General features: G+C 45.4%; 1 protein-coding gene across 1 annotated transcript in view; it reads left to right on the forward strand.

The window, feature by feature from the left end:
- The window catches only part of ENOX1 (ecto-NOX disulfide-thiol exchanger 1), a 451,396-nt gene that overhangs the window by 389,582 nt on the left and 39,275 nt on the right, over positions 1-22,539 (forward strand). Inside the window, 1 exon segment of the mRNA XM_032591194.1 lies at positions 2,280-2,336. Within this exon segment, the coding sequence (XP_032447085.1) occupies positions 2,280-2,336 (57 nt within the window).

Raw genomic sequence — 22,539 nt, forward strand, 5'->3', positions numbered from 1 at the left:
ACCTGTGTGCTTCCAAGAACATTGCCCGATAAGGCTTCCTTTGGACTTATGTAGAGTAACTACGTGTGTAAACACTTCTTCAGTGCCTGCATACATAAGGCCTACACAAATAGCATCGCTTCTGGACAGTATGGCTGCGCGGGCTTAGATGCTGTCTCACACACACACACACACACACACACACACACACACACGAGAGAGGAAAAGATACACCTTTTTCTGAAGACTTGGTATTCTGCTATTTAAAGTGATGCCACGTGATGGGAATCCTAAAAAGCAAGACTAGGTTGTGAGGGAAGGCCCTTACCATCCCCAGTCAGGGAAGGCAGGTTATTCCCTAGGCTCCCCAGAAGGTCCCCGGCCCTCCTTGTTTGCTAGGATGCGGCTCCTCCGGGCCCCTCCCGGGCCCCCTGGCTCCCGCCCCTCGCCTCCTGTGCCACGGTGGCAGCGTCTGGCGCTTGTTCACAAGCCCAGGTACCCTCAGACGAGACGCTCCTCTGCTCCACCTGGAGGAAGCGAGTAGCTCGAGGAGAGGAGGACAGGGAGAGGCCGGGGAGGGCAAGGCAGTGGCTAGCCCGCCGCTGCAGGAGGGAGCGCTGGCCTGTGGCGGTTCTGGCAGATGAGAGCAGGGGAGGGAACAGAACCAGGGGACAGGGAGCACCGGGGGGAGCCAGCCGGGGGTGTGGCAAGACAAGAGGGCGTGGAGTGGCACGACAGAGTCCGTGTAAAAGGGAGGAGAGCCGTGGGCACGTCTGTGCTGGTAAACACGGAAAGGTGGAGCGGGTCCTTGCCTTCTGCTGCAAAATAACAAAGCTTTCAGAGCTAGGCCCGCTCGACCCGACGGAAGCACGAACCGCGGGACCTACGGTGAGCCAAGAGAAAGACGATAAGGAACACCTGCAGCGAGAAAACCTTCGGACGGGAAAACACGGAGGGTCTTGTTCAGTCCCCCTGTGCCCTCTGGTAACGGATGGCCTGGCTATCGCGCTGGCACCCTTTTCTTCTCACGTCCGTAACACGTCGCGATTGCTGTGTGCGGAAACACCCGTGATGTAGCCCCGAAGACCAGCGGCGGAATTGTTGTCCCAAGTGGGAGCCACGTGGAAACGAGCCCAAGAGCCTCTGGTCCATCGTCAGCTGCCCCAGGCTCAGTTTCTACATGTTCCCCTTCCTTTCGCAAAGCCCCTCTCTTGACACGGACAGTGTGTGGCTTTCTTGCCGACGGTTTGACATTGCCTAAACACACACACACACACACACACACACACACACACAAGCTTTCATTTTAATATGTACAAATAGCCAGAAAGAACCAGCGTGTCAGATCTGACACGTCACGGGTGTACGTGCATTTATTTTCTTTCAGACTTTCAGCATTTATTTCCCACCATTTTATTTTAGGCTTAAAAGAAAACAATGATCCAGCAGGGGCTGCTTCCTAAGCATTAAAAAGCCAGGAAGCAGTGCTGGCAAGGGCCTGAAGGCCCGCCCCCTCCCCCCCTTGCCCTTGCTCTCGGCTCCCAATGTCTGCTTTGATAAAACGCCAATTAAAGGTTTCCAGAAACCTCCAGATAACTGATTATTGCTAAGCCTTCTGAGAGAGAGTAGAGGGAGTAGTGTTTTCAGGTGTTCACTGTTAAAAATCTCATTTGAGCAATAGCTTTTCTTCTAATGCCTCAGTGACCAAGGAGATGTCTTCCCGATTCTTCCTTTGCAAAAAAAAAAAAAAAAAAAAAAAAAGAAGAAGAAGTAAATCATCTTTTTGTTTAGGCCTCCAGAAACAATGCCAGTCATTCAAATATGTTCTCAAGGAGCACATGTACAATAGCACTGTGGCATGTTAAAACAATGGAAAATACATCATTCACGAGTAATCATTAGTCTAACATCAGCTGGTGGCAACTTGCAAACACTGCAGGGTTTAAATTAATAGCAATACAACTAGGAAATGAAATCATTTGTTATTCTTAAGAACCAATTTTATACATTTTATGCCTATGGAACTGCTTTCTGATCTTATTATTTAAAAAATAATGACCAAGACCCATTTATTTTTTGCCAGCCATCAAGTTTTCTAAAATATTGGTCTCAAGCTTGTTTCAATAAGACTCATTAGAATTATATGCTCCATCTGGGTTTTTTTGGTTCTCTTTCCTTGGAAGTTTTATAAAGTGCAACCCCAGATAAATCAGAGTTAACAGGATGATGTATATTTAACAGACATGCTTGCTTACTCATGTGGGGTTTTGTTTTGTTTTGTTTCTTCTTGAAATTTGCAGTTAAAAGGTACCAAGGAATTGGTCGAGACCAACGGCCACAGCCATGAGGACACAAATGTAGGTACCACTGACCCAGTATTTGCTCTTGTTGCTTGATGTTGGTTGAATGCCCACAGGTATGTGGCACTTTATTTATGACACAAAGGAGATCAGAAGTCCTGCCCCTCGGTGGTTTATTAAGATTACTCTGAATGGTTTGGCAGTAAAGTGTGGTAGACAGGCACTGCTCTTGTTAGCTTAAGTTATCAAATGTCAGTTTTAGAGGTACTTGAGCTAATCTCTACCATAAAAATTCTCGTCTCCGTGAATTTCTTTGAGTCCTTTGTATTTTCAAAGCTATACACTAATGACGTGTTGGGAGGGCAAATGGAATGAGACCAAACAGTGGGTAATAAGTTGTATATTGCATGCGTATTTATTGAGTTTGCTGGTCACTGAAGATGGTAATGAAATGATTGCTATGCCGGAAAGGTTTCAGAGCAGACCCCGTCTCTCAGAAAAGCCCTTGAAAGCAACGCCTCTCTTGTTTCTGACCCAGAACAGGAGCATGGTGCATCCATCTTCTTGATACAAGAGTAATGGTGCAAGATCCCAGTTAGCACAGACTTTTTCTCTTAGGGTTCCTTGTGTATCCAGTTGCCCAAGATCAGTCCGGTGTTCTCTCTGCCTTGGAAGTTCTGTAGTCTCAGGTGGAATATTATGCCATGTAGATCATTGTCTCTCCCTATGTATGATGGTTGTGCTTTTGTCTTTTTAAAAATCTGTCTGATATCTGTACGTATTTGATTATCGTCATCACAGAAAATGCTTACTAAGCAGTTCTTTACACATAACGCAGAATCAGACATGGTAATGAATGCCTGATTAAGCTAGAGCTGGGAGAAATTATACACTTCATGTTCACTCTTGTTTTAATTATATACCGTGGAACGCCTGACATCCAAAGTACCAAAAAAATCCCTCTTTAATAACTACTGTTCCTGCAAAACGGATATTTAACGTATGACGTTTATGGAGAGTCTACTGCGTACGTAGAGCTCTACTACGTGCTGGGGGGGGTGGGGGTGGTTACAGAGAAAAGAGAAGGCTTGCTGTCTGCCCTCTGAGAACTTGTAACTGAGTTGGGGATGAGGGAACACGCGGGCGATAGACAGGATGTGAAAAGTGTGTCACAAGGGGAGGCAGCTGTGATGCGGTGTAGTTTGAAATCTGGACTTTGCTGGCTGTTAACTGTGTCAACTGGGGGCAGGTCAGCACTTCTGAGTTTCATTTTCCTATTTGTAAAATGGATGGCGATGCCTACCTCAAACATGTGTCATGAAGTCGTAACGGGCTGAGGCATGTGAGACGTCACTACGATGGTCTCGCGGTGGTGGACAACCGAGAACAGCTTCCCAGATCGGTAGGATTTGGGTTAGCTTTGGAGAACGGAGAGGATTGAGAAAGCAGAGGAGGAAGCCATGCACACAGAGCTCTCCACAGGCAACATTGCCACCTAAATAGTTTCTCTTCCCACTCCAGTATTTCATAAACCCCCGCCTTACCGTGGAGCCTTTTCTCCAGGGTCCTGTCCTCCTGGGACACATTGCTGCCGCATTCTCGACCAGAACCTTCACATGCTTCTCCCTCAGAGTCAGTCCCTCTGTGTCTCCTGAGGAAAGCCGCCGTCAAATCCAACAAGGCAAAGTGGCAGGGTGCCTCGATTTCCTAGTCTACAAAATGGGGATGATATTACCTGTCTTTCCTTCTTGTAAGGCTTATGGTGAGAAGCAAATGAGATCATGGATGTGGAGGAGGCACTTTGTAATTGTGAGGTTCTTAGCAGGAGGCTGTTATGATTATAAGCTCATCTGTTGGTCGAATTAAATTGACGATGCGTGTGAAGACAGGCCTCACACAATATCTAGTCCCTCTCGTTTTGAGAAATGTCAAAAGGCATTCATTATTCAATGAAAAAAGTGGAAGGTCATCTTTGAAGTCTTTTATCCTTTCTAGAAGAAAGTTTTTAGCTTTGAAAGAGACCTCTCTAGAATCCAGGGTGTGGGCTGAAAAAGCCCACAATAGAAAAGTCTACAGAAGCAATGGCTGTTGAGAGACAGGGTTGAGGCCAAGTAGGAGGGAGGGGCAACACTGTGACCAAGGGTGGGTGAGAGGTTTGTGGAATGATAGAGCCCAGCAGCACTTGCCAGTGCCCCCCTCCATGCCCCCTTTCTCACTGGGCCAAAGGTTGGGCTAGTTTCTATAATCACTGCCTATTCTTTTAGGGCTTTCCCAGCAGGTGGATAATCCACGGGTCTTGCTCTTTTCTGTCTGTCATGTTGTCTCCTTTGGGCAGTTCCCTACTACCTTCGCTGGGTTATGTGAATGAAAAAAAAAAAAAAAAAGTTATTTTGGCCACACATTAGAAGCGCTTGCACAGTATCGGGTGAAGGTCGTTTTAAATGTCTGAAATGAAGTCTCTGTCTCCTCTAAAGTTTCCATCGGCCTTGTGGTGGTAGAAGGCATCAGGCTTTCAAACTAGATTGAGAAGGTTTGGGTTCATTTTGATCCCTGAATAGCCGTGTGACCAGGGCAAGTGATTTGACTTTCACCTTCCTCATCCGTAAGAGTGCTCAGGGTACACAAACACTTGGCTTAGCGTATCAATTCCCTCTCTTCACCTAGCCACATAAATAGTAGTTGGTATAGAAGGCAGAATTTTGACAGGATGAATATTTTATTGTTGTTTTTGTTGTTTATTATTTTTTTAATTTACATCCAAATTAGCATACAGTGCAACAATGATTTCAGGAATAGATTCTTTAGCCCATTTAGCCCATCCCCCCTCCCACAGCCCCTCCAGTAACCCTCTGTTTGTTCTCCGTATTTAAGAGTCTCTTCTGTTTTGTCCCCCTCCCTATTTTTATATTATTTTTGTTTCCCTTCCCTTATGTTCCTCTGTTTTGTCTCTTAAAGTCCTCATGTGAGTGAAGTTATATGATATTTGTCTTTCTCTGACTAATTTCACTTAGCATAATACCCTCCAGTTCCATCCACATAGTTGCAAATGGCAAAATTTCATTCTTTTTGATTGCCAAGTAATACTCCATTGTGTGTGTGTGTGTGTGTGTGTGTGTGTGTGTGTGTGTGTGTGTATACACCACATCTTCTTTATCCATTCATCCATCAATGGACATTTGGGCTCTTTCCATACTTTGGCTGTTGTTGATAGTGCTGCTATCAACATTGGGGTGCATGTGTTCCTCCGAAACAGCACACCTGTATCCCTTGGATAAATGCCTGGTAGTGCAGTTGCTGGGTCATAGGGTAGTTCTATTTTTAGTTTTTTGAGGAACCTCCATAATGTTTTCCAGAGTGGCTGCACCAGCTTGCATTCCCACCAACAATGCAAAAGAGATCCTCTTTCTCCGCATCCTCGCCAACATCTGTTGTTGCCTGAGTTGTTAATGTGAGCCATTCTGACAGGTGTGAGGTGGTATCTCATTGTGGTTTTGTATTTCCCTGATGATGAGTGATGTTGAGCATTTTTTCATGTGTCGTTTGGCCATCTGGATATCTTCTTTGGAGAAGTGTCTATTCATGTCTTTTGCCCCTTCACTGGATTATTTGCTTTTGGGGTGTTGAGTTTGATAAGTTCTTTATAGATTTTGGATACTAACCCTTTATCTGATATGTTGTTTGCAGATATCTTCTCCCATTCTGTCAGTTGCCTTTTAGTTTTCCTGATTGCTTCCTTCACTGTGCAGAAGCTTTTTATTTTGATGAGGTCCCAGTAAGTTCATTTTTGCTTTTGTTTTCCTTGCCTCCGGAGACGTGTTGAGTAAGAAGTTGCTGCGGCCAAGATCAAAGAGGTTTTTGCCTTCTTTCTCCTCGAAAATTTTGATGGCTTTCTGTCTTACATTTAGGTCTTTCAACCATTTTGAGTTTGTGTAGGATGTAAGAAAGTGGTCCAGGTTCATTCTTCTGCATGTTGCTGTCCAGTTTTCCCAGCACCACTTGCTGAAGAGACTGTCTTTATTCCATTGGATATTCTTTCCTGCTTTGCCAAAGATGAGTTGGCCATATGTTTGTGGGTCCATTTCTGAGTTCTCTATTCTGTTCCATTGACCTGAGTGTCTGTTCTTGTGCCAATGACAAGATGAATTTTAATGCAGATCATGAGGTTTAAAGCCTCTGGCACAGAGGTTATTGACTAAGACATATAGATTTTTTTTTTCTCTATAATTAGTCACATGGGCAGGAATTTTACATATTATTTATTAATAATAATTATACAGGACTGGTGCAGGCTTAGCTGGATATTCTTATGAGAGTTGACAGTTGCTTTTTAAAAACAATATATTTTATTATAAAAGAAGTAGTCTGTATGAAACTGGAAAATCATAGAAAAAAAATGCAGAGGTGAAGAAAAATAACATCTCATTACTCAGAGATAACCACTATTAATATTTTATTTTAGTTTTTTCCAGTCATGTGCATATATATGACCAGAGGGGAAAAGCCATTAATAAATATTATCATATTGTCTTCAGTTTTGTACATTTTTGATTTCTCATTATATCATAAGTATTTTTCTTGTCACCAAATGTTCCTCAAAGACATGATTCTTAATGGCTGTGTAATGCAGATAGGAAATAATTGAACCACAGACCTATGTGTTCGGCATTTAACTTCCCATTTTTTTACTATTATAAATAATGCTGTAATTAACATGCCCATAAATCTCGTTCTGCCTCTTTCATATTTGTTTCTGGGGGATACTGTATATTAATAGGCATGTCATGGAGTCTGGCAGGGAGTTTCAGACTTGCAGAATTGTTTAGCATTTAGAATGTCGTGTGGCAGATGGACACTTATGGTAGCCATTAGTGGTCCTGAAGGGACTCATAACAAATATGTCTCGTCTTGCAATTTACTAACCCTCTTGCCTTAGTCCCGAGCGTTGTCCAGCTTATGGGATGTTAACCACACCTAGATTTGACCTGTTACTCTTCCTTTTCTACTGTTTTTATGTTTTATTGAGCCAACAACAGTCTCTGACCAACACTTTGTCTGCTATTCCCGAGGTCCCCAAACTGACCTACCCTGGTCCCCATCTGAAGACCTGCGAGCTTGTGCTCAGGAGGAAAGTTTTCCGAGGTCCAATTTAAACCCATTAGAGCCAGAACCTGAGATCACCGGCAAAGGCCTTGCTCTCCAAGAGTACTGATTTTAAATAGACTTTTCCTTGTGTTTGGAACTGGATATGTTAATGACGGCTGGGCAGTCCAACCTTCTAAGTGTACTCAAGTTTAAAACTAGCCTTTATTATGGTTCATTTAGAGATTTCAGTTATTCCAGGCCCCAGTTTTCTTTCCTAAAAGGCAAACCATAAATTTTCCTTTTATCTCTGTCTCTGAGCTATCTCCTAATCCCTAGAACTTCTGAATACCTAGCCTGGTCCCTGGTAATTAATGCATAACAGATACCAAAATCTAAAAGAAAAAGAAAAATCTGCCCTTGCATCATTTTTGATGACCTTCCTCCCAGAGCTATCCCCACCTGTGATCCTTACGTGTGGATGTTTGGTGAGAAAATGGAAGAAAATGGAGGGGAAGGGAGAGGGTGAGAGAAATGCAGGAATAGGGACACCTAGGTGGCTTAGTCAATGAGGCATCCAACTTCAGCTCAGGTCATTATCTCATGGTTGCTGAGTTCGAGCCTGGCGTGGGGCTCTATGGTGACGGCTTGGAGCCTGGAGCCTGCTTCAGATTCTGTATGTGTCTCTGTCTCTGCCTCTCCCCCATTCATGCTCTCTCTGTCTCTCTCTCTCAAAAAGAAACAAACATTCACAAAAAGAATGCAATTACAATTATAGAAAAAAAAAAAAAAGAAATGTAGGAATAAGTAGGAGAAATCAAGTAAAGTGGCAGCTGAAGCCTGCAGCGTATAAACAATTTTGTCTAAAAGTTTCCCATTAATTTCCACTCCTCCCGTCCTCGTTTCTGCCATACGAAAGCCGCGACACCCCCGTCTTCTGGCTGCACAACCCAGGCTGACACACTGGGGTCGGAGAAATCATTTGCAACCTGTAAAGAGGCTTAATTCATGATGCTGGAGGTTGCCGCTGTGAAGTACAACACCCTTCCCAGCCGACAATAAAACAAAAACACAAAAGAGAGAAACACTTTGCGGTTTTGCGCGCTGCCTCTGTAAGGAAGTAAATCCTCAGAGTTGTCTTTAAATCTGTCAGAGTAAAGACGTTGGGAGTGTATAGAAGAGATGCTGGGTGAAGAACATTGTTCAAGTTGAGCACACCGCAGCAGAAAGCCATTGTTAACCGTGTATTTTAATGACGTCTACGGCTGAAGCCCCACAAGTGCTGGGTCCGTCCTCTGCCCGGGTTCGGGACGTGGCTTTCATCCTTGAGGCAGGCGAGCCCAAGAGAGAAGAATATATACTGGTGTATTCGATAAGGCAGGAAAGAAAAAGAAAAACCCTGCAGGAAAGGCTCAGATTCTTAAAAGGCAAAGACATGAACTCAGTCCCGTCCTTTCCCCCCCTATTCAACCTGCCACCTGCTCTCGGGGGTCCCCAACCTGGAACCGGAAGGGGAGTAGACAAGACAGAAAGGACTCACTCTTCCCACACCCCATTCCACAGGCTCTGTGAGGGCAACCGGAGCCCCTGACCTGGCGAGCCGGCGCCTGGCGGGACTGGGTGTGAGACTGCGGACGGACATCACAGTTCCTGCAGCCCTGGAGATCTCTCTTCTCACCATTTCCCGCCACCCTCAGCCTGTACAGAGTCCCCAGTCTGTCCTGCCGTCCCCTTTTGACTCAGTTAATGAAGTCATCATTGTGGGGGAGGCAGCAGAGTATAGGGCTTTGGAATAGATCCGGGCACCAGGCGGCCTGGCTTCCATCTTGGTGCAGCCCCCCTTCCTGTCCAGGAGACCTTGAGTGTCTTCCACCTACATTTTTTTTCCACTCCGGAAACGAAAGTAATAATCACACCTGCCTCATTAGGGTTATCGTGAGCATTGCTTGACGGTGTTGACATCATTGGCACGCGTTAGGCGTCGCTATTACCCCGGCCTTCCATGTGCCAGGTGCCGCACTGGGTTCTGGAGACCCGTCAGTGAGGCGTGTAGACGTGTTTTAGCCCAGGTGAGCTCAGCCCCTGTCATTGTGCCCTGCGCTCGTCAAAACTTGCTTGGCCTGTGTTTCATTCTGTCAGGGCTTATTCTCTGCCATCAAGTTAGTATCACAGTGGGCATAATGGGCTTGAGGTAATTTACTTGCGTGTTTCCAGCAACTCTCTGGAGGTGAGACCTTTACCGTAAGGACTGGCTCCATGGAGAGGAGAATCTGACAGGAATGAGATATATGATATGTAGGTACGTAGGGAGCATGAGGGCCCCTAGAAAGCTCACCTGGAAAACAGATAGCCACTTTGTCTTCCTCCGGGGAGAGACGGACCCACGTCTCTGGGTGACTGAGGTCACCCTCGCTCCGTAGATGTTTGAAATCAAGAAGGTGGACTTGTGACTAAAATTTCCTTTCTGTAATATATTACTGTCCTCACATACCAAATGCTGACATCCAGAACTCGCCTTTTCCTCAAATTATAGCTCCTGTAGCATTACTGCTTTTCTCTTGCTGATGCTTCCTTCCCCATCCTCTACCTCTGCTTCCCTCTCCACACCCTCCTGCCCCCATACAACTGCCTTACCATTTTTTCTGCTGTGAATTAACCACGTGTCCTGCCGTTGCCATAAAATCCATAACTCCGTCTAAAAAAAACCCACATTGGGGCACCCGCGTGGCTCAGTCAGTTGAGCGTCCAACCTCAGCTCAGGTCATGATCTCACAGTCCGTGAGTTCGAGCCCCACACCGGGCTCTCTGCTGTCGACCTGGAGCCCGCTTCAGATCTTCTGTCCCCCTCTTTCTCTTCCCCTTCCCAGCTCACACTCTCTGTCTCAAAAATAAATAAACATTGAATAATAATAATAATAATAATAATAATAAAACCCACACACATCCCAACCCTGCACCCTTGAAAGGGACTGAGGCCTGGAAGAGACTCTGTACCACACCCACTTTCCAGCCCGTGCAGAGCCCGCAGGAAGGATGAGACATCAAAAACAGGCAGAGGCTGGCTTCATGGTCAGTGCTTGTTTCCAGTAAACACGCGAGAAGTTTTCTTAAGAAGCTCCTCGCTGCCAACCAATGATGTGTTTCCCCAGGTGGAGCTGGGGACTACGTGGTCTGTCCTTTTTGTCAAGACAGGAGTTGGTAGTAGCTGCTTGGCCATGCGTTGGGTGTAGAGAAATGGAAACACCTTCCTTGCCCAGGCCAGGTTAGAGAAGTATAGGTAAAGGAGACATAAGTTTCAGCTCTATGTAAAATGGCCTCACATGGACAGGGGGACCGGTATAGCTAAAACAAAGATCTGAAACAAAACAGTTTTCTAGTTTGGAGACCAGTTGTACGTAAGACCTTGGCCTGCGAGTAACTTATTCTGCGAGTGTTCTGCAAGACGAGCAAACATTTCTCATAAATTTTAACTTGATAAACGAACGATGTCTCGCAGTATGAATAGTACGTGTGGCCGAGCGCCCCAGATCACAACTGAGCCCATGGTTCTTGAAATTCGCTTTGATAAACGAGTGCTCTGGATTACAAGCACGCTTGCAGAAGACATGATGCTCACCCACCAAGGTTTTGCTGTGCTTTCCCCTAAAGGCTGAATGATCCTACCCGACGTAGAAGCAAAAGCAGTTGCTCAAAATGGAAGACTGGTGATGTATGGATCCCATAGGCCTGTATATGAATGCTCCTATCTTAAAAGCATCATTTTGTCCTTGTGAAAAATTTAGAAAATGCAGAAAACTGTAAAGAAAGAAAAAAAACACTTCCACTCCTTCATGTTTCCCCGTCTTTGTCTATGTGCACGTGCATACATTTTTAGCACACTTGTAGCATATCACGTACAGCCTACACTTTTCCCCATATAAGCCATTAGCCTTTCCCCCACGTTAAGTATTTTCTTAATGTGACTTTTGATGGCCATCTACTACTTCATGCCACAGATGTGCTCTAGTTTATTTAATCCATTCCTACCGTGGGACTTCAATTTTTTTTTTTTTTTTTTGCTGTCACAGACAGTATGCAATGAATATTCTTTAACCACGTGTTAGTTAATCCATCTACCGTTTAAGGACTTTTTAAATGTGGAAGATTTCCATGTGGTTGGGATTTAGGGATGGCACGAGATCCACTGATCTTTAAAAATGTTGGCGCTAAGGGGCGCCTGGGTGGCGCAGTCGGTTAAGCGTCCAACTTCAGCCAGGTCACAATCTCGCGGTCCGTGAGTTCGAGCCCCGCGTCGGGCTCTGGGCTGATGGCTCAGAGCCTGGAGCCTGTTTCCGATTCTGTGTCTCCCTCTCTCTCTGCCCCTCCCCCGTTCATGCTCTGTCTCTCTCTGTCCCAAAAATAAATAAATGTTGAAAAAAAAATTTAAAAAAAAATGTTGGCGCTCAAAGCCTACATGGTAAGTGATGAGATACACAGCCAACAATAATGTGTGGTCGTTACCATAGAGAGAGGAGACTGAGTTCTTCAACAGGAGAGGGAACACAACTGCCAGGGTATTTGCATTCTAAAGAGAAAGGCAAACTGTGTGCTTCATGAACAATTTAGAAGAACAATACCGAGACACGTTATGTGGGGTTCTGGGCTGTGAATGGGAGATCAGACGTCTCGGTGGGCTAAGGACTTCTATAGAGCCTGTCCTCTGTGTGGACCCCAGATCCAGACTCACAGAACCAAGCCGCCCGCACCCAAATGAGGCTTGTCTACCCTCCGGAGGAAATACGTAAGATCAAGAAGAGTGATCAATTAACAAAATGGGTTCGAATCCCAAAAGGAGAAAGAAGTTTTTATTCCTAATATGGCCCAGAAGACACATGTACGCCCCAAACCAGCAATAAGAGATGCATGCAGAAGCATACAGACATGACTTGAGTACAAGCAACATCATTTTAAAGTCAAATAAACCCAGAGGGCTTAATCACAGTTCTCCTGCCTCCCACGAGATACAGCTTCGCACTACCTGATACGCCGATCGGAAGTGAGTAGGAAGAAAGTTTGGGAACATTCGTGGGAAAAGCCACCTAGAATGAAGGCGGACAGAAGCAGAAGCTTGTTGTAGTGCCTCCCGAAGGTAGTAGGGGAGAGTGTCGGGAGCCTCCTGGACTCACACAGCTTTGGTTCCTGCTGACACAGCACCTGTTTTAGTGATCTGAAAACAGCAAGGAACAGGGATTCACCAGTGGGTAAAGGTGCCTTCTGAGTTCCATGTTAACCGCGGAGCCACCGGGCTTCCCAGACTGTTGTTGTGAGAATATTAAAGGTCTTCCACGATTGCCGCACCCCTAATTTGTGCCGATCGCACAGGAGACCAGGACGGGGAGAGGGTGAAACGTAGCAGCCGGGGCGGGGGCCAGCGGTGGTCCCCATCTGCTACCTGCTCTTCCCTGGGCTGCTCCGCTCAGCCGGCCCTCGCTCTGCCGGCGGGGGGGGGGGGGGGGGGGGGGGGAGGGGGCGCTGTGTAGTTCCACACACACTGCTCATCTCCAGACCTCATCCATCACGTTGCCACATGACTCACTGGACTGTGGCATTTCTTCGAGAAAGCGTGTAGGAAGATGACACAGAAGAAAAGTAGGTGGAGAGCTGGGAAGAAGAAAAAGGGGAAGAGGGGCGGGAAAGACTACGACAGGAAGTTTCCCTGTTCCATCGCCTTCTGCTGCCCGCCAGCACCTCGAAATCATGCCTGGCAGGCGGGAGAGCGGTGCCTCTCGCCGTCCCCCACACCCCTGCCAGCTCCGGTGGTGAGCTTTGCTACACAAAGGTGTGTTTGCGGCTGTGCGAATCTACACGCTTCGTGAAAACTGTATCCAAAATATAAGGTTCTTGAATTTGAAGCAGCAAGCTCGGATGTCAATCTGCCAATAAAATATCGGGGGGCTTCCTGGGGGTAACTACGAAGACTATACTTGGAAAGAAATACGTCCAGACTATCCACAATCAAGTGAAGGGTGGTCTTGTCTTTCAGCCTCAAGACTCTGCCCAGCTCTGGTGAAAAAGCTCTCTCCATTCCCTCCCTCTCTCCCTAGGGCTTGACGGGTGGGAATCCACTGGGTTGTGAGTTCACTGCCCACCAAGTGCGGCTCACCTCCCCTTTCCCAGCCTCCCCCGAGGGACACCCAGCCCAGCGGCTCTCTTGAGACGTCCAGTTTATGGCCACCTGTAACTGAGCATTGCCAAACCTCCATGCAGGTTGCAAACCTCACACTTTTGGCTTTCAGTGTAACTTAGGGTATGACAAAATTTCAGAATTTCAGCAAGCCGAACCTCAGTGTGAACTCCCTCCCACCTGGGTAGGAGCCCAGGTCGAACTGGGAGGAGAGCTGGTGCGCAAAGGAGGGGCCTTCGTGGGTTATGTTTGTTATAGAGAGACTGTGGGACTTTTCCTGCAGAAATGAGTGAGTAGTTCTGAGCTGTGCCAGTGTCAGAACCACAGAGGTCTTTGCCTGTCACCCCCACCCCGGGCAGCAGTCTGCTCGTAAACCTGCACAGTCACTTGGAGACTTACGGGAAGCACCTTGCCAGGTATATGGAAACAGTTTTCCAGAAACCCTGCAGATTCCCCTGAAAAGACTCACCAGCCTTGGAACACTCAATAGTTGTGTTGTTTTTTTTTTCTTTCACATTTCTTCCTATTTGATTTTTTTTTTTTTCAAGAAAATCCTATAAGCCTCGGGCTTCCCAGCCCTGAAATTGCCCTTGTAGGGGAGATTTGTGACTGTGATGTTCAGCATCACCGTCATTTTTATTGTTATGTCAGCTTCCCCATGAGTTTACAGAGTGCCTTTGTTTGTCTGGACAGTTTCCAGACTGTTCAGTGTATGCTGATGAGCTACTTTTTACCTGCCTTGCAAATTCCATCTGTTTCCAAGCCCAGCTCAATTCCCCTTTCTTGGGGCCTTATCCCAGGCTCAGCCCAAATCAGTTACCATCTTCTCCATATTCCCACAGTATTTATCTGCATTCTAAACATTCCGAACAACCCAGTTACGATAGGCCTACCGCCTCAATGCAGGCATATGTGCCTTCATGGCAGGTAATATGTATGTGCCTTACAGAACCTGTCCCAGTGATGAGCCCACGTAGGTAAATACGTTTGTAACATTTAAAATACCTACCGACTGACGATGTAATTGACATAGAATTTCTAGCAGCCTGGGACAGCTCTGTGAATCTGCCTGGCCTGGTGAGGTGAAAGGTACACACACTTCTTTGTGGATATTATAGGCAAGTGACCTTGAAGGTGAACGTGCTCCATTCTGGTTCACTTGAAGACGTGTACAGAAGTCTTGTAGACTGTGCAAGTTAGAATGGAGGTGATACAGGGACCACCCCACCTCACCTTTATTTTATGCGTGTTCATTTGGCATATGCCTTCTTACCTAATTGGCGTGTGTCTGTGAGTCTTCCATTCTCGAAGGCAGTATTTCTCAAACTTTATCAAGCGGTAGAATCTAATGGAGAGCTTCTTAAAAGTCCAGATTGCTGGACTCCAGCCCAGAGTTTTGGCTTGGGTAAATCTGGGCTGGGTCCCACAGATCTGCATTTCCAACAAACTCCCACATGATGCTGACTACACTTTGTGTAACTGCCAGCTGCTTTCCACCCTAGTCCAGGTTAGGGGCTGCTCTGGGCTCCCACGGCACCCAAGGCCAACCCTTGTCATGGCTTCTGTCACACTGTTTTAATATATTTGTTATGCCTCTCATCCCCTGGACACATAGGAACTACTATGATTCATCTGTGGCTCTTGTCTAGCACAAAGCCTACCGTATGGTAGACGCTCAAAAAATACCTGATGAACGTTAAGAGGGGTAGAGGCCCAAGAAACTCCAGTCAAACTATGCTGAACTAAGGTGGCCAGGGACTTTATTTAGTCCAGATGTTGAACTTCTCTGCCATTCAGCCCCCGAAAGAAAATACTACCTAATTCGTAACTGCCAGACTGGAGTTCGTAAGAAATCACATCCTTTCGGAGAGTACGCAAAAGACCGCGGACTCACAGCTTAGCCGGGTCCATCCACATCCAGGTGCGGGCCAGTGCAGGGGTGTAGGCACAGTACTGCGTGGGGAGCATATGCCACCGCAGCCCAGTCACTGCCCCCAAGGAGCACATGACCCACTGAGGAGAGCGCATACGGCAAAGAGGGGAAATCACTAAAGACTAGCTCTCGGTAAGGAAGAGGACTTGGGGCAGGATGAGGGATTTGAACAAAGTGGAGAAGTTGTGACTCCGTGAGAGGTGACTCAGACAGCAGCACAGACTAATAGCTCCAGAGTCTGAGTGTCGGGGGCCCAGTCCTGGAGCCACTGCTTTCCGGGTGTGTGAACTTAGGAAGCTATTCCCCTTCTCTGGGCCTCAGTTTTTCCATCTGTAAACAGGGATGTAATAGTACAAGCACCTGGCACCTACCAAGCGTTCAGTAAGTATCATGACCATTACTCATATGATTTTTTATTCAGAGAACTTCGTACGCCAGATCCACTGCGCATCAGCCCTCCAGCCACTTAGTTCTTGGAATATTTCTCGCGTCGCACATGCGAGAACACAGAGGAGACAACTGGGCTCTGGTGTGTTGGAGAGGGGAGACAATTGAGTGTTTACTGAGATAGTGTGCCTGGCCAACCTTGTGAAGTTCATTTTACGTAAATAATAATGAAATGTCTTTCTCATTTATCAGATTGCATCCCATCTATTCTCATGACCTAATTTACCGCCATAAAGGTCAAAAAACTCTGAATTTTAATATTATCATTAGTAACGTAAACTCAGCAGGTGAAAATTATGATAGTGGGTGCTTTGTAGCGGAGAAAAATAAGAAATGTCATACTGAGAAATGGACTGGGAAAATAACATGCCAGGAGCACCATAATACAATTAATCTTTACCAGCAATAGAGTCAGTATCATACAAGATAAATCAAACCAACTAATTCTGGATGCACATACATACATTTAAAAGTAGTTCGCTTTAGTTTCTTCTGTTTGCTCCTCTGTTTTTATTGGTTAAGGAGATTTTTCATGTCAGTACGTTTGCAGGCTATGAAGGGTATGTACTTGCATAGGCAGAGCAGCGTGGGGGACATTTTTTACACACTGAAGAGAAACACACAACTGTGTTTGAGGCCAAGTGTGTTTGGGAACACCTACAAATGGCGTATAGCAAAACTAAAAATAAACTACTACAGCTTACACTTTAAATCATGAACGGAGTTACTAGAACACAAAGGAATGTTTTCCCACCTTTAGATCATTGGTATTTAATATGACTGTCACAAGACTATGCCAAAAGAAAGCCACTCATTTGCCAGCTCGAGACCACGGTCTGAGCATGGTGTGAACTGTCATAGCCGTAATTAAGTTATGATCCAGGCAGCAGTGACGCTCTTACTATTTAATGGGAAACTTTACAAAACTGAAATTAGTCTTTCCTGTCAAAGTCTCCGTTCTCTTATTAAAAGTACATGTGGGAGAATCCCTATTTTTCAAATAAGAGCCAGATATGTATACATGTGTGTGTATATATACGTATACGTGTGTGTATATTATGTTCTAGAGAGAGAGAGGGGAGGGTTATATATGAGATATAAAGGGTAAATATCTGAATGTTAATGCTTATGTCTGGATAGGCAAATTTGAGTTAATTTCTATTTTCTTCTTATATTTTATAACTTTTCTCCACTGAAAAGATGTATATATCAAATTTGTATTGAAATAAAAACAAGAGAAGTTATTAACTAAGAATGAAAACAAACTGGAGAACTGTCTTAAGTTTGGGAAAGGAAAGGAGAAGAACAAGGTTATCATGGTCTCCAGAAGAGTGAATATTTAAATTCAAAATATATCGAAGGCATTAATAATAGATGCAAACGAAAAATTCACTTTTTACCTTCTTCAATCCAAAATAGTGAAGAAATGATTTTACTTTAAAATGATGCTACAGCAAATGCATTTAGAAACTGAAAGAATGCAAAATAGCCAAAGCGACTGCACTGGCTTTTTCACTGTCCCCTGCAATATATTCCTCAAAGTCTTCTTGAAAATCACCCCAGGCCAAGCGTCCTGACCAGACCCTATGATGACCGGTTAGTTTCACCTATGATTACGCTCTCTCTGTGTGGTAACAGATTGATCCGATTGATTTAATTCACAACTTATTACTGAGAGTCCACTCGTTACTCTTTCAAAAGATACTGGTTGCAGGTACGCTATGTACAAGGGACTGTTCCAGGTGCCGAGGACGTTGTTCCTGTGTTGCGAAAGGATTAAAGGTAGAGCAGTCTCTCTGAGTCTGGGCAACTCGCGATGGTGACAGGGAGCCTTGGTAATAACTTCTGCTGGGACAGCAGGTGTGCGCTGGGACTGTGCAGGAGGGAGAGAGACACAAGGTGGGCTGGAAAGTCATTCCCGGCCCAACCGCTCTCCTGAGCTCATGCGCCATATTTCCAGCTGCCTTTCCGAGGCCTCACATCCGGTATTTCTAAATTATTGGAGCCTGTACTTCTCATTCTTTGTGCCCTCTGATTCTAGTATCATTATTCTGCTAGTCACCTGGACTTCACTTATTTAACTCTTTTTTAACTCTCCTCTTTGCTCTGTTTCACACACGGAAGCTGTCCATTCTCCCTTTAGAATGGCTTCTGTGTCCCCTTGTCCAAAGAAAGTCTGTCACCACCTAACGACAGCAGGCAGCCGCGCCCCATCCCTGCTAACGCTGCTCCTTGGCCAAGCCCCTGCTGGCCTTCTGCCTTGCTCCGCTTTGCTTTCATGACTATGCAAGAGCCAATCTGGCTCCGGATGGGCAAGGCCTGTAGGCAGCGCTCAGAAGAGGATTTGATCCTAGTGTTCAACGGGCATTTTTCAGTTGACGAGGATTGTAATAGGTGCCAGGAGGGCGTTCGAGAGAGGCAGCCTCGCACAGTAATTAGGACTCTGGAGTGAGACAGCATTGATTCGAATATGACATCTGCTGCTTCCTAGTTGTGTGATCTTAGGCAAGTCAGTAGCCTCTGTATGCCTCACTTTCCTCGTCTGTAAAAGGGGAATGCAGTAATACCTCATAGGGCTGTTATAAGGATTAAATGAGTTCACATTAGTAAAGTTCTTATAATACTGGCTGCATGTAGTAAACACTCTATAGTATTTATTAAATAAATATAACCAGGAATGACCAGAAAAGAATGCTACCAGGAGAAATACTGTATCTGGATAGCTCTGGCACCTAAACCACAAGGAGCTTTCACCTGTCCTTCTTAAAAGGGTCCATTTACAGCCTGCAACCAGTTCTCACCTATCTTAATCTTTGCAATTGGAAATCTTAGAAAACGCAGTTCCTGGAGCCTCTAAGGACACAACGCATGCCCTCTGGGTCCAACAATGGAATCCCAAGGAGATGGGACATCTCGGCACGTCACAGGGGGATGCACTGCGAGGCAGCTAACCGCAGGAGCCCTGCATGTCTGCTTCCACATAGTCTCTCTGAGGCTCCCCTCATGCAGACCCTGATCATCAGGCTTCTGAGGGAGGGGCACAGGTCAGTGAGCGCCCATGACCCTTGGGGCTGGCGGCACCAAGCTTCAGCAAGTGGGAAGATTAGCAAGGACTTGCGACTTCCTACCCACAGAAAAATTCCCCAGATCCCGCTCACTCTTGGGGACCGAGGCATTCTTACCTTCCTTTGAACCATAAGAAAACTTGAAGCTTCCTCGGGTACTCCTTCTCCTCCGTCCTTTCCTCATCCATGTGTTTCTTCACTGCTTTTCTCCCTCTGCTTCCTCTTTCCTTTCTAAACGAAATCCAGGATAAGTACATGTTGTCTGTACTGACTTGGCTGCCTTATCCTGAAGGGAAGTTCCAAGTCAGGGAAAAGGACACAGAGCAGGCAGGGGATTCTGGTGCAAGAGGACGCTGCAGAGATTGTGTGCTTCAAATCCCACTTTTTACGAACAAATAATGAAACAAGGGCACACAGCAAGTCAGTAGCAATTAGAACCAGTCTTCTGTGTCCAGATCCGTTTTTTCCGCTCTCCCAGACCATTATTTAGGGGCCATTCCCTCATTTGTCAGCCACTGGGCACCTGCTCCGTGATAGCCACTGGCCCATCAAGAAAAGTGTGAAAGGCGCCTCCATTCTCTTTCCTCCCTGACCACAGTTACAATCTTCTGAGGAATAGCTTGACAGTTATTGGAGACTGTCATGTCACTTGATGGATTGCCGTCGGTACTTAGAAAAAAAACGTGAGTAAAGGATATTGAAGTAGCTGATTAGCATCTTGACTATGGTCTCCAGGGCCCCTCGATTCACAAGGTGTGATGTTTAATAGTAGGGCTTAGGAGCAAACAGCAAAACAAGGCCCCGGAACAAGGGAAAAAGGGAAGGAATGCAAGCCTTATGGTGCGGTGCCGGCAGATGGGAGGTGATGTGGTGAATCTTTGCCCTGCTGATCTTGACGACTGTCCCACTCACCTTGTACTACTAGTGGCTATAGAGCCCACCAGCCCTCGGAGTGCCACAGGGGAGTCACACGGTGAAGGTCTCGCTACTCAGTGTGTGGGGAGGGATGTCACTCATTATGGTATTCAGTGAAGTAGTCAGCTCTTACTGGCTGTGCTGTACCATTTTGTCATCTATATGTCACTGGCTCCTTTGTATTTCTTTTTAAATTATCAGGATAGTGGTATAGTAAGACAACCTCAAACATTTAGAAAATAGAAAACATGCACAGTTTGAATGCCCCCACAGTCACCACTTTTGCCTACGTGTTTTCATATAATGGCAGTCAAGGTCTTATACAGAATTCTTGCACGGATTCGGTACCCCAAGTATGCATTATACACCTGTTCTGTATCCACTCAGTCCTGAGAATAATAAAAGTGAAGACCGATGATAGAAATGATGCCACAGTATATATTTCTTGACGTTTACAGTTCAAAAGCACTGTCTCACATAGGACATTTGGCTTTCACAGCAACTTTGGGTCCTTATCCATGTTTTACATAAGAGAAAGCTAAGTTGAGCCTAAAGTTAACATACATAATGGTGACAGATTGAGAACACAGGTTCCATCAGCCACGCTGCCTCACTTGCTTGGAAATGGTGACTGCCCTAAAGGCGTTGATGATTTTGCTGAAAAAACAAAGTCAGATGAGTCAGTTCTATCAAAATGTATAAATGATCAACTGCCACAGAAGTGACATAGAAAATGTGCAGCGATAAGGAAAACTTGCAAACAGCCTGGAAGAAAGGCCTCTGAGAGATAAGGGACGTGTACTATGTGTAAAATGTAAGCAGGAAGTGATGAAGAAAAGGGAGGAGGCTTTCTAAGGCTTTCGAAGAACATATCTGGACATAATATATACAGAAGATAGGCTATTTTTGGTAGGATTGAACCAGAAATGCCAGATCTGATCTGACATCTTCCCATAGGGCATCAGAAAGCATCCAAGTTTTAAACTGGAGAGTGACAAAGTGAAAGTGGCATTTTAGATAACTGGTCTGGTAACCTCGTGTAAGATAGATTGGAAAAGGAAGAGACCAGAGAAGGAGACAAAGTAGGAGGTTCTCGCGGTAGTCAAAGAACTGATAGCAGAGTGCCAAGAGTAGAGACGGGAAGGGGCCAGGAGAGACATTGCACAGAGAGCTGATAGAATTCGGATCTAGAGAGATCTTAGAAGCACTTAGGGGACAGGAGAGAAAAAAATCAAAATAAGATGAATATTCCAAGCCCCTGCAGGTGGAAAAACGATGGACCTACTAATAGATATGGAAAAGTTAGAAGAGGCTGCAGCCTGACAGGTGAGATAATTGGATTTTAGAGAATTTTGGAAGACCCACATCAGGCAGGACCCGAGCTCAGACTTTTTTTTTTTTTTAATGAGGACATTTGCTTAAATGAAGCTTTACACAGAAGTCCTGTGTTCGAAAACAGAAGAAAGCAGTAAATGAGTGGGAATTCTAGAGGTCTGCTCTTGGAACCTTCCACATCACCTCTGTAGAGCCAATAGGACTCCCTCGAGCATTATTCAGAGATGACTACTCCGCCCAGCACCCTCATTTGTAGACAATTGATCTGAGGCTTGTAGAGGTTAAGTAACTTGCCCAAGGTCAACCAGTTGTTAGTGGAAGAGTCAAGGCTAAAACTCTAGTCTGTGGTGCGTTTTGTGCCACCTCATGGCCACCCTCACGCTGGATTCAAGCTGGGTAGTGGCCGATTCAAGCAGACAAGCCCAGTGGTCAGCCAGTGAAAAGAATGGAAGTTAAAGAGTTCAGTGTGATGACAGTTGAACCCAGGAGAATGAAAGCCCTCTGGTAAAAGGGAATAGAGAAGAGAAAGTGGTGACTGAACTCTGGCAATTCCCAAAGTTAGAGTATAAGAGGAACAAAGTAACGTCCTTCTCCGTGTGTAATGGGCCAGCAGAGGGAATTTAAAAACCAGTGAAAACTAAACAAACTTTAGGAGGAAAAAGACCAGGACCTTTTCTGTAACAGGAGCAACTGTGACAGATGTCAGCGATGTCAGACATCACATGGTAAGAGACCGAGAAAAACAGTCACTGAGAATCTTTCAAAGGACAGCTTCATGGGCTGATGGATGAGAAAGTGGAGATTTCAGGTGGGAAGGCAGTAGACACAGTGGGTGTATATCACATATTCAAGCAGCTTTGCAATAGCAAAGAAATAGCAGCAAAGTTAAGGATTAAGGTCACGAGAATAATGAAATGAAAGGAATAACAAAAGGAGTCTATGAAGCTGGAGAAGCCATGTTCTTGGTTCTTAGGGGTTTGGTGGATGGAGGGGAACAAAAACAAAACAACAGGGACACTTCTAGATCAGCAAATTATTGAGAAAGAGCTTTTCTACATGGATCAATTCCTTTGGTCATTTCTCAAAGTGATTGACAAGGATTCTTAGAGGAGAAATTTCTGCCTTCAAGCAGCTGACTCTTAAAAAGTCTTTGAAAAAGTCCATGATATCTAGTTTCCAGTTATTGAAAACCTCTTCTTCCAGCTCTGTAATGATTCCTTCTAAGTGTCACAGAAATTAGAGTTAAAAGGTGGGCTGAGAAAAGATTTGTTAGATAATCGTGTCCTTTCTCTTGCCAAGTGCAGAATTGTTACCCATTGGGCA

Source organism: Lynx canadensis, chromosome A1 (assembly GCF_007474595.2).
Source record: "Lynx canadensis isolate LIC74 chromosome A1, mLynCan4.pri.v2, whole genome shotgun sequence".
NCBI classification, from domain to species: Eukaryota; Metazoa; Chordata; class Mammalia; order Carnivora; family Felidae; genus Lynx; species Lynx canadensis.